At 35.2% G+C, this 12,653-nt stretch overlaps 1 protein-coding gene across 1 annotated transcript in view; it reads right to left on the reverse strand.

Annotated features, from left to right (window-relative positions):
- ABCA8 (ATP binding cassette subfamily A member 8) overlaps positions 1 to 12,653 on the reverse strand; it is a 67,353-nt gene that overhangs the window by 37,837 nt on the left and 16,863 nt on the right. The window contains 8 exon segments of the mRNA XM_087441890.1: positions 282 to 401; positions 3,776 to 3,927; positions 6,980 to 7,058; positions 9,560 to 9,698; positions 9,936 to 10,055; positions 10,512 to 10,687; positions 11,506 to 11,618; positions 12,379 to 12,411. Of these exon segments, the coding sequence (XP_087298016.1) occupies positions 282 to 401; positions 3,776 to 3,927; positions 6,980 to 7,058; positions 9,560 to 9,698; positions 9,936 to 10,055; positions 10,512 to 10,687; positions 11,506 to 11,618; positions 12,379 to 12,411 (932 nt within the window).

Raw genomic sequence — 12,653 nt, forward strand, 5'->3', positions numbered from 1 at the left:
GTTTTGTCTGAAATTGCTCTTGGAACATGGGATAAGATGAGGGCAGTGAGTCTTGAATAGAAGAAAATGGGCCATCTTTAATAACAAGGCAATATTGGCAGTAGAGGTAACAAATTTGACAGGGATGTATTTCATCTTTATATATGCTTGTCTAAGAATGGCCTTAATCATGGAACCCCACATTTTGTAATCACATCTTTGGAACAGTATCTTACTGAAATACATTCCACACTGGGTGTTGTAAATACCTTTACATGATATTTTTCATGCATTTTATTTACCTGATTCATCAATAGCTGATTTTCCTTCTAGTTTCAGGAACACCTCATTCATTGTTGTAATTGAAACACCATAACTCTCAATTCCCAGGCCAGGGCAACTATCAAGATCCTGATAAAGTTCTAAAGAACACATACACAGTAGCAAGTCAACACAAGAAAAATCACAAGTGAACTGAGGATAACTTTTCAAACTAAAAAGCACAAATATATGAGATCATACTTGTGATGTGTCAGACATTTTAAAAACTAACATTTCATAGTAAGTAAATTTATTCTTCAAAATTTTATATACTATTTATTTTATATTGTGTTACAGCCTAGATATTAACTTCTTTTGATCAAATATTCATTTATATTTCTATTAAAATTTCATTTTAGTTTTTTCCTGGCTTGTTTTTAAAATTTAATTAATGTGGAACTTCAGAGTTTTTCAACTCTAAGCCTAATTAATTAAAGACTCTTTTCCAGAGAACAGATACAAATGGGAGCTATTTATGCTTTAACCAACAAAAGAGAAAGAACCAATTTTTTGAGAATTAATTGGATTGTGCAGAACCTTCTTCAGTTCAGAAAATATTTGTCAAAGGAAGGACATAGGCTATAAATCATTTTTTTATTTCTGCTTTTGACTATGGAAGAAAAAAATCACAAGATCTCACAGACAGAGAATGAAGAATGGACTCAGGGAATTTTCTGGGAATTGTGGTAGTCAATACTCCCTCTAGCAATTCTGTATCTATTCATTCTTTAGTTCATTCATCAAAAATACTTTTGCATCAGTCATTGTTCTTAAAACAATGAACAATGTCCTTGCCTGCATGGATTTGAGTGATAACGGTTAATCAAATGAAACAAATAAAAATTTAATTTTAAATCCTATTATGATTAGAGAAGTCCTGAGGCTTCAACCTGGAGCTTCTCCCTAGGCAAAAGAATAAATTAAAGGCTTTTTGTTTTGATTAGAGTACCGTACACAGAAAAGTAGAAGAGTAAGTTTTAAACTACCAATGAGTATTATGTGTCATTCTTCATTTTACCTAAATTTTACAAACCTCCTCTAAATTATAACTACTATTAAAATGCATTAACTAGGGTTCAATTAACACTTTGCCTGATGACTTTAAGGAATACTTGTGTTGTCACCATAAAGTGTATATCTGAATGACTCTGTGGGGTAATTTGTGTGTCTTTGTTAATCACACATATGGTAGGGTTAATTGTTTCAACCGCTCAATGCAGACTCTCACCCTGCACTATACCCAGGGAGCAGCTTTTCTGAATGACAAATGTAATTAGCAAACTTCTTTTTTAATTAAACTTTTTATTTTGATATAATTTTAGATTCATATGCAGTTGTAAAAAATAACACAGAAAATAACACAGAGATGTCTGTACACTTTACCCAGTTTTCCACAATGGTAATATCTAAAAAAGCCACAGTACAATATCACAACCAGGGTATTGACATTAACACAATCAAGATATAGAACACATCCATGCTATCTATTTATAGTCACATCCACGTCTCTCCTGACCCCATCTTCTCCTAACCCATGGCAACAATTAATCTGTTCTTCATTTCTATAATTTTGTTATTTCAAGAAGGTTATATAAATTGAGTCATACGGTATGTAATCTTTTGGTATTGGCTTTCTCCACTGAACGTAGTTCTCTGAATATTCATCCAGGTTGTTGCAGATACCAGTCAGTAGGCTGTTCCTTTTTGTTGTTGAGTGGTATTGCATGTGATGGATGTACCACAATTTATTTAACCATCCACTTGTTAAAGGGCATCTGGGTGGTTTCAGTTTTTGTCTATTCTAAATAAAGCTGCTATAAACATTCATGTACAGGTTTTTGTGTGAACATATTTTCATATCTCTAGTATAAATTCCCAGGAGTGCAATTACTCAGTTGTATGGTAGTTAAGAAACTGCAAACTCTTTTCCAGAGTGGCTGTGCCGTTTTACACTCCCACCAGCAATGTATGAGTGATTCATTTTCTCCACATCCTAGCCAGGATTTCATATTATCACTATTTAAAGATTTTTTTTCAGCCATTCTAATAAGTATGCAGTGATATCTCATAGTGGTTTTAATTTGCATTTCCTTAGTGACGTATGACATTGAACATCTTTTCATGTACTTGTTTGTCATCTGTATATCTTTTTCAGTAAAATGTCTCCTCATATCTTGCACCCATTTTCTAATCGATTGTTTGTTTTTCACAGTTGAGTTTTCAAAGTTCTTTATATATTCTTGATACTAGTCTTTTGTGAGATACATAGTTTGCAAATACTTCCTGCCAGTCTGTCGCTTGTTTTTTCATCCTCTTAACAAGATCTTTCACAAAGTAAAAGTTTTTAATTTTGAGAAAATACAATTTATAATTTTTTTCCTTTCGTGGACTGTGATTTTGGTGTCAAATCCAACAACTTTTTGCCTAGTCGTAGACCCTAAAGATTTTCTCCTATTTATTTTCAAAAATTTTTATAGTTTTACTTTATATTTAAGTCCATGATTTATATTGAGTTAATTTCTGTATAAGGTATGAGACTTAGGTGAAGGTTCATTTTTATGTCTACGGATCTATTTGCTTCATAACCATTTGTTGAAAAAGCTATCTGTCCTCCATTGAATTGTTTTTCTGCCTTTGTCAAAAATCAGGCATATTTGTGTGGATCTACTTCTGGATTCCTTATTGTGTTTTCTCTATCTATGTGTCTATCACTCTGCCAAATTACATATTCTTCATTATTATAGGTTACACAATGCCATAGCTCACCCTCCTAGCTCACCACAGATGACCTGACAAAAACCACAGCTGCCTGCTTCTCTCTGGGGAGCAAAAGAGTTGATAGAGGCCCCCAGAATCTCTGACAAGGATGACTGGGAGAGTCTTCTCCCCAACAAAGCCAGTCTGTGAAGACTGGGAGAGGTGCCTGCTTTACCTAATGCACAGACATCAACACAGAAAGTCAAGGAAAATGAAAAAAATCATCAAAGATGTTTCAAAAAAAGGAACAAGATAAATCTCCAGAAACTGACGCTAATGAAATGGAGCTATATGATTTACCTGACAGAGAATTCAAAATAGCTATCATAAAGTAAACTTTGATAACCCAAAGTTATCATAAATGTCTTGTCAAGGGAAGAAACAGCTATATCATGAGACTGTTTAACACAATGGTTAAGCCAGAGGTTTTCAACTATTTGTGTTTATGCACGGTTATGAATACTAGAACATTCTGCTATATACTACAAAGGGAATGAAGGACCAAAAAAGCTCCCTAAATTGCCCAGGCATCATAATGCAACTGTTAGAATATAATATTTCCCACTAAAGATAAAATAATCAGTTATTATACTACTCTTTGCATCACATTTCAAACACCTGAACACATTGTAAGCTCTCAATAAATATTACTTACATTAATTATAATTATTATGAGTATTATTTATGTATTTCATTTCATGGTGTTCATGTACTTTACCTAGAAACTTATTTGTTCTTTCTAGGGGCAATGTATAGACAAGTTTTCCTTCACTTTCTGCCGATAATTTGGCATCAGCAATGTGTTGTTTATCAAGTGATGTTATGTTTTCCTGAACACAGATTTCATTCAACTGCAAACTGATGTTAAAAAAAAAAAGATATATGTTATTTGACATAGTCTCCAATAGCATGAGGAATATTACTAGTCTCTATGGGACAAAGGAAAATTAATTCAAATCTACTGCAAGAAATAGGCCATCCAAACATGAAATAAGAGGGGAAAAAAAATCAGATCACGTAAATGTGATGAGGGAAAGGAAAGAATGAACTTATCAGAACTACTGCTCAGGTTACTCAGGGATGATGCCCAGAGAGGGTCAATATTGACTCAGGTTCTTAAGGAGAAAATAGCTACAAAATAGAGATACCAGGGCCACAACACGGCAAAGATCAGGACTATACAAGATAGAAAGCACTGAAGATTTTTCAAAGGGGGTTTAAGTTTGCCAAATAGGATTGTTGTATTGGGCATGAACAAGGGACTTTTGATAGGCATAGGCACAAAACAGGTTCAATTATTCAATTTAGGCATCCAATGCAAATTTATTAAGTTCTTAGTATCTGACAAAAATTACCCTAAGTGCTGAGGGTACAATGATGAATAAAACATTGTCCTGCGCTTATGGAGTTGACTGTCTAGTGGGGGAAACAGGAAGAAAACGAGTAAACAAACAGAAAAATAAAATAATTACCAATAGTAGTAAGTGCTATGAAGGAAATGGGGTTATAGAGAGAAATTAATTATGGATGAATGTGGGTTTGGGTTAATGAGATCACTAACTCTTGCTTTCCTTTTAGTGCTAACCCCAGAAATTTGACTAAGAACAAAGTATCATTGAGAAAATCATCCATGTAGAAAATCATCAATGTAGAAAAACAAAAAAATATATTAATCAAGGTTATAAAGTATATAGTAGATAAAATAGCAGTAGTGACTTGGCTTTGAAATTTGGTTTTGCCATTTTAAATGTGTTATTTAACCTCTCTGAACAATTTCCTCATTAGTAAAATGGAATAATGATTCCAAACATTTCGGGTTGTTCTAAGAACTGAATAATAGTGATGCCTGCACTTAGCAAGTCCTTAAAAATGGCTATTTTATTTGATCAAATGCTTACATCAAAATTATTCTATTTACTCATAAGCTATTATGAACCTACAAGAATACATGCCAATTTTAGAAGCAGTGAAACCCAATGAGCAAATGAAGCAAAAAAGTATCATAATTGTTCTCCGTGATGATGCTGTCCCCTGAAATAAAAATAATTGGAAAAATATTTCTTGGCCACTTACAAGAACTTGTTCTGGGTGCTAGAGAGGTCTGCATGAGCAGTACATGTATTCTTCCTTGAGGAGTTTATAGCTTGGTAGTGGAGGTCAGCTAACTTTTTCTGTAAATGGTTAGATAGTAAATATTTTAGGCTTTGCTGGCCAGTAGATGTCTGTTGCAACTATTCAGCACTGCCATTGCAACATGGAGGCAGCCATAGCCAATACATAAACAAATGTGAATGGCTGCATTCCAATCAAACTTTATTTACGAAAACAGAAAGTGGACTGGCTTTGGCTCACGAGCCATAGCTTGCTGACCCTGATTTAGAAGAAGAAATAAGGCAATTACACATATTACTATCCAGAAGCCCATGAAGAGACTCATGAATTGGGCAGTGATTCTGACTAGCATTTTTTATTTTGAGAGCCTCTTATGTTGCCAGGCAATGTGCTAGGTGCCATGTCATTTTTTTTTCTATAACCTTCACTTTCAAGTAGGAAATATTATTCCCACTTTATAAGTGTGAAAACTGAGTTTTAGAGAGTTTAATTAATTTCCAAGAAGAAATTCAAGATGCCTTAGGAAATCAAAATATTGGGACAATACACAGAGCTGGAAGGTTAATAAAGGTGATATGAGGTAGGCTTCAAATAACTTTTAGGACTTGAACAAGTAGAAATGGGTTCAAGAAAACTGCCAGCCTCAGGAAATAAACTCAAACAATGGGGAATGTAGGCCATGACAGGGCATGTGCAAGGAACAATGGATATTTCATTTCAACTAGAGGGTGTTAAATTGGGTATGGGCAAATGATATGGGGGTCATGATAGTGTGGGCCACATCAGCATTACTTGGCTTTGTAGTTTGGACTCTGGTAGGTAAAATGGAACCATTGGAGTATTTTTGTTTGCTGTGTCTCATTATCATCATATATTTTTTTCTTTTTACAGTGTAGATAGTATAAATCAGAGATTTACTTTAGACAAACTGATTCACATATAAACTGAAAATTTTAAATATGGATTTGGAAACCAGAACATGAGGTTAAAAATATCCAGGTTCAATTCCTGGCTCTACCACTTATGAACTTAGGGAGCCTATAATTTCATCTATAGAGCAAAAATAACAACAGTTGCTGTCTCAAAAAAATAGAATATTTAAATAAAATAATGTTAAGTATCTGAATCACTCAGTAAATAACAGTTCGAATATGCTACTATTCAAAATAATGATGAAGATAAAGCGAAGAGGGTGGAAAGGAGAGGAAGAACAAGAAAGAGGAGGAACCAGGAGAAGAAGTAGAAGCCAGGAAACTACTTAAGAAATTACATGAACACCCTGGATGAGAGGTGATGAGGGAGTGAAATACAAGTGTCAGTTGAGAAAGTTCCCTTAATAATACTTCCCTTAACAAACAGTGCGTTGTGGATATATTTTCTATCATATTTTTTAAAACATTTTTGTTAAGTTATCTTATATTTTCAATCTCTAATAACTACCAATCAGTATCTTTCCTATACACCTACTAACTCCATATATATATATACATGCACACACACATATATATACACATATATGTGTATTACATATATTACATTACATATATGTATAAATATATATACATTACATATATACACACACACATATATACAGACATATATATATGGATGTAAATGAATATATATATCTCTATATACATGTATACATATACACAATATGTGTATATGTACATATAAACATCTATGTATATCAATAAAGGTTTTTCTTGTGTGCTGTAAAGTGTTGCTTCAATCGTCATGTCTTACTCAAGCCCAGTTCCCACTCTCCCAGCCTCCTTGAGTGGCCCTACCTTAAGTGGTATCCAACCCCCCAATCCCCCATTTCTTCTTTAGAAACAGAGAAGAGCCTGCACACTTCAGCTTCCCCTTGGAGAGAAACATTTTCCTATCTGAAAAGGAAGAAGTGGGAGTGATGTCAGCATCATGGCAGAGTGAGCTCTTCCCTTAGACTCTCCCCTCTAAGATACAACGAAAAGGACATTCAGAAACCAATAGAGGACATTCACACAACACAAAAGACGCTTGAGAGACCCAGGTAGCAATATGTCTGAAGGTGAAGGTGCTAGACCCCCTGGGAGGAAGTGGAAGGAGGTAAGGGGATCTCCTCTCTGTCCCCGGCAGTGACCCAGGAAATGGGACCACGCCTAGCTCTGAGAAAAGAGGGAGGAGGGGCAGCTCTCCAGGGGAATGCTTTGCTCTCCAAGTTCCCTCACAGCCTGTGGGAAAGCTCCATGCAGAGGAGGCTAATCTATTGCAGGGGTGTCTTCATCAAGCCAGCACCCCAGAAGAGCAGATAGGGAGGGCAGAGCAAGAACACCGCCGAGATTGCAGATGTGAAAGAAAGTGCCCCTCCTCCCATCTGGCGCTCCAGCTCAGCCAGTCGGCCAGAGCACCAATGCATACATTAGAAAAGCAGCAGCTGTGCGTGAGTGAGCTGGCAATCGCAGATGGGTCCTGTCAGCATAGATTCCAAAGGATAGGCACAGACACCAGAGGTCATGGTGGGCTCAGAATACACAGCTCTTGACTCCCCCCCTCCAGCAGTGGCAGGTAGAAGCTGCAACCACATACTCTCACTATGCGAAGGCACAAATCCACACCATCAAATAGTATGAAGAAATATATTAATACTCTAGACCAGAAGGAAAATGACAAGCACCCAGAAATCAATCCTGAAGGCACAGTAATTTATAATCTAAATGACAGAGAATTCAAAATAGCTATCATAAAAAAAACTCAACAAGTTACAAGAAAATACAGATAGACGGTTCAATGAAACGAGGAACAAAATTAATGAACAGATGGAATTCTTCACAAAAGAGATTGAAACTATAAAGAAAAATCAATCAGAAATGATGGAGATGAAAAACACAATGGATAAAATAAAGAAAAACTAGAGTCCCTGAATAACAGAGCTGACATTATGGAGGACAGAATTAGCAATCTAGAGGACAGAAATATAGAAATGCTTCAGGTGGAGGAGAGAGAGAACTAAGACTAAAAAGAAATGAAGAAATTCTCCAAGAAATATCTGACTCAATTAGGAAATGTGACATAAGGATTATAGGTATTCTAGAGGGAGAAGAGGGGGAGAAAGGAGCAGAGAGCTTGTTCAAGGAAATAATAGCTGAGAACTTCCCAAACCTGGGGAAGGAGCCAGATTTATGAGTAAAAGAACCTAATAGAACTCCTAATTATATCACTGTAAAAAGACTTTCTCCAGGGCATATAGTAGTAAAACTGGCAAAGGTCAATGAGAAAGAAAAAATATTAAGGGCAGCAAGGCAGAAGAAAATAACTTACAAAGGAACCCCTATCAGGCTTTTAGCAGATTTCTCAGCAGAAACCTTACAGGCTAAGAGAGCGTGGAATGATATATTCAAAATTCTGAAAGACAGAAACTTTCAGCCAAGAAAATTCTATCCAGCGAAAATATCCTTCAGATATGATGGAGAAATAAAAACTTTCCCATATAAACAAAAGCTAAGGGAGTTCATCACCCCCTGCAAGAAATGATCAAGAAGGCTTTCATACCTGAAAAAAAAAGAAAGGGTTTACAAAGCCCTGAGCAAGGAGATAAATAGGCAGACAAAATCAGAAAATTGCTGCTGTCTATCACAACAGGTTAGCAAACACTTAATTAGAACATTAAAAATAAAGAGAAGGAAAACATCAAAAATAACGATGATCTCATCATTTTAACCACAATCTCACAAGACAAGATGGAATAAGTTGTGACAACAATATCTTAGAAGGGGAAGAGTAAGGGGATGGAATCAGCTTAGACTAATGAAAAGGAAGAAGCAAAGAAGAAAGTTTATTAAGAAGTTGCCCATTCTTTCCCAAGAAAAGACAAGTAATGATCTATATGATCCAACTCTAATTCAGGAGCTTCTACATTTTCAAATACAGGGCTTAATAAAGACTCATTTAAACAGACACATTTTAATCCTATTTATATACTTTAAGCAATTGTTTTGCCATCCAACCACACAGTGAGGTTATGTTCGTATATCTTCTAATACAGAGAATCATCACATTATAAATGTTAAAGGATCAAACATCAACATTATTTTAATATTTCAAGTGGATTGACCTCAATTTTGAGTAAAAGGATTAGTGTTTTAGAATATAGACTCTTGCTTTGCAATAAGTGAGTTTCCAGGCAGGTTATGCTCCTGTGTAATCAAGAGATACAAAATTCTAGGAGATATACAGAAACGGTTGGGAGTAAGACTCTCTGGGCCCAGTTCCTATCATTACCAGCAGTTCAGATTGCCACATACAACTAGACGACCAGATTACAAAATACAGGTGCTCAGAAAACCAATCCATATTTCTCAAATTTCATAAAGTCCTCAACATGATACTTTAAAAAGCCAGCAATTACCAGCCAAGATGTCAACCTCATCCATGAACTGGATACTGAAGAGGATCACACAGTCTATTTTCTGCTCCTTCAGGAGGCTCCAAACTTGGTGTCTTGAAAAGGGATCCAATCCAGCAGTTGGTTCATCCAATAGGAAAATCTACAGAGGGATGTATATAAAGGGGTTTTCCTGTAAGGTGCAGTTCTTCCAGAAAACACATAGAAACAATATTATTTATAGTTAAAAGGATATTGTGGTTAGGATTTTGTTGTTATATTTAATGTTCGATCGTAAATATTTTATCACAGATATCCTTTGCAAATGAAAGGTTTGAACTACTACCAAAAGCTTCATTTTTAAAAATTTTAATTCATCTATACATTTAGTCTGACTTACGTGAGGATCTCCTAAAATGGCAATTCCAAAGGTTAGTTTTCCTTTCTGTCCACCACTTAAGTTTTGAACAAGGATGTCCTGAATTTTTTGCATTTCCAATTCCAGAAAAACTCTTTGGATCTAATCAAATGACATTTATTTCACAAATCAAGATTTATTTCTTCTCTTATTTTTAAATTTGTAAATACAAAGTTATAAAGTGTAGCGGTTAAAAGCCTGGATACTGAGCCAGACTGCCTGGATTTGAATACTACTCCATGTTAACTAGCTGCATAATCTTGGTCAAGTTACTTGCTGTCTTGAACCTTGGTTTCCATATGTGTGAAGGGGGCATAATAACAGTGCCAACCTCATAGGGTTGTTGTGAGGAAGTGAATTATTACATTTAAAGTTAAGGATAATGCTCGGCACACTGTAAGTTATACATAAATGCTAGATATTATCTAAATTAGATTTTTTTGTCCAACGTTTATACGATTTGCACAAAAATAATGTAATGAAAGCAAAAAAACTCAGTGCAAATAGAATTAACAATCTCATTTTGACCAATATGGTAGTTCTAAAATATTTATTTACCTCTTTATCCATTTCACGTGGCTGAATCCCTTTTATTTTAGCAAACAGCCTGAGATTTCCTCTCATGGTGAGGAAGTCAAAATGCACATTGGATTGTGGACAAACTCCAGTGAGCTTGCTGATATTTTCTAGGTCAGCCGTTTCTGAAAGTTTATTATTATAGATGGTGACTGAACCTATAACAAAGAATAAGAGTTAATATCAGGATAATGCTTAAATTAAGATCTTTCTAAAAGAAAAATCACTATATATTTATTAATTACATTTTAGATATATGATTTTGTCTTCAAGGTTTATACAATTCAGGCATTATGAGCTTCCATTTTAGTTGTGCGGTGTATTAAAAAAGAAATAAAATCCTATCTACAGCTTTCGTATTGAGATGTAGTCTATTTATTTATCCACCCCTCACATTTTGGCTTGGCTATTTAAGATATGAAATCTTAGCAAATGTGATACAAGCAGAGGCCATGAAGTGTCTCCACACTGGAATTTGCCTTCTCTTTGCTTCTGGGATCATGGAGACCACTGGCTGATGAATCACAGACTAGCCTCCTGGAATACCAAAGTCCATGTAGAAAGAGAGGGGCAGCAGTTCTAACTGAAGCCCCATATATGGGAGTGAAGCTATGCTAAAACATCCAGCCCCAGTCCCTGCAGTCCAGACAGAAAAACTGCCAGTCAACCCACAGAATCATGAGAAATAATAAAACATTTTAATTTTAAGCCATTAATTTTAGGGATGCTTGTCATGCAGCCAAAGCTAACAGATACAAGTTGCAATGCCAAATGGTAACTAATGACCATGAAGATAATGATCATGAAATACTCAAATTCCATATATACGAATTAAATATTACATACATCTATAGAATAAAACTATAAATTAACTTCCATTTTTCCCTAGTTATCTGTATTTGTTATTAATGATCAGGAGGACTTTATATTAACAGCTGATTTATTTGTCAACTTGACTTTGGAAAAAATCTCTTACTTTTGGTGGGAACAGATAACCCACTGAGAATGTTTAACAGTGTTGATTTTCCAGCTCCACTGTGACCAAGTATTGCAGTGATTTGGCCTTCATATACATCAAATACCAGATCCAGGAAGAAAAAAGGAAAAAAAGAAAAAAAGAAGAAGAGTGGGAGGAAGGAAAAACGGAAAAGAGGTAGGGAGGTAGGAAGGAAAACAACTAAAACTACAAATAAAATTTTATTATGGAGCTGATGAATTGTCTTTTTTGTTTCCTTGAATGGCCATATTTTCTAAATATGAATATACTGGGTTGTTAAAGTCAAAATAAAAATAATAAAACACCCTTTTATAAATTTATATGTCTATCCTGTTTTGAAATTTTGAAATTACTTGGTTTAAAGGCAAGAAACATGTCTTATTATCCTAGGTTCATTGACATGCCTGGCATATGGTAGGTGGATGTTAATATTCATTGCTTGGAAGGATAGATTAATAGTCTAGTAAATATTATGTGGCTAAAAATCCTTTGAGGTAAAAGACTTTTTTGCACAAAAGAAAAATATACAATATCTACAATAGCTTTGGAACTACAGCAGAAATACTTGAGTTTGTAGGAAAAAAATCCAGAATATCCTTAAGTTACCTCAGTATTACAGAGTATATTTTTCAAATACATATAATTCTAAAATATACTCATTTTTTTCTAATTTTTATGCAGTATAAGTAATGTGTTGGAAGGGAAATTTTATCATGTGGCTCAAATGACTCATTTCAAATTTGAAATACCATCAGTAATTTCTCATCAAGAGCAAAAAAGTGGAATTAAAATCAGGAAATCTATATCAATATAATGACTAAATGTTCTCTCTCTCTTTTTTTCTTTTTACCTTTCAAAGCTTCTATTTTGGGGCCGGCCCCATGGCTTAGCAGTTGAGTGCGCGTGCTCTGCTACTGGCGGCCCAGGTTCCGATCCCGGGCGCGCACCAACGCACCGCTTCTCCAGCCATGCTGAGGCGGCGTCCCACATACAGCAACTAGAAGGATATGCAACTATGACGTACAACTATCTACTGGGGCTTTGGGGGAAAAAAAGGAGGAGGATTGGCAATAGATGTTAGCTTAGAGCCGGTCTTCCTCAGCAAAAAGAGGAGGATTAGCATGGAT

Source organism: Ceratotherium simum, chromosome 16 (genome assembly GCF_057802395.1).
Source record: "Ceratotherium simum simum isolate JZ-2026a chromosome 16, ASM5780239v1, whole genome shotgun sequence".
Classification (NCBI taxonomy): domain Eukaryota; kingdom Metazoa; phylum Chordata; class Mammalia; order Perissodactyla; family Rhinocerotidae; genus Ceratotherium; species Ceratotherium simum.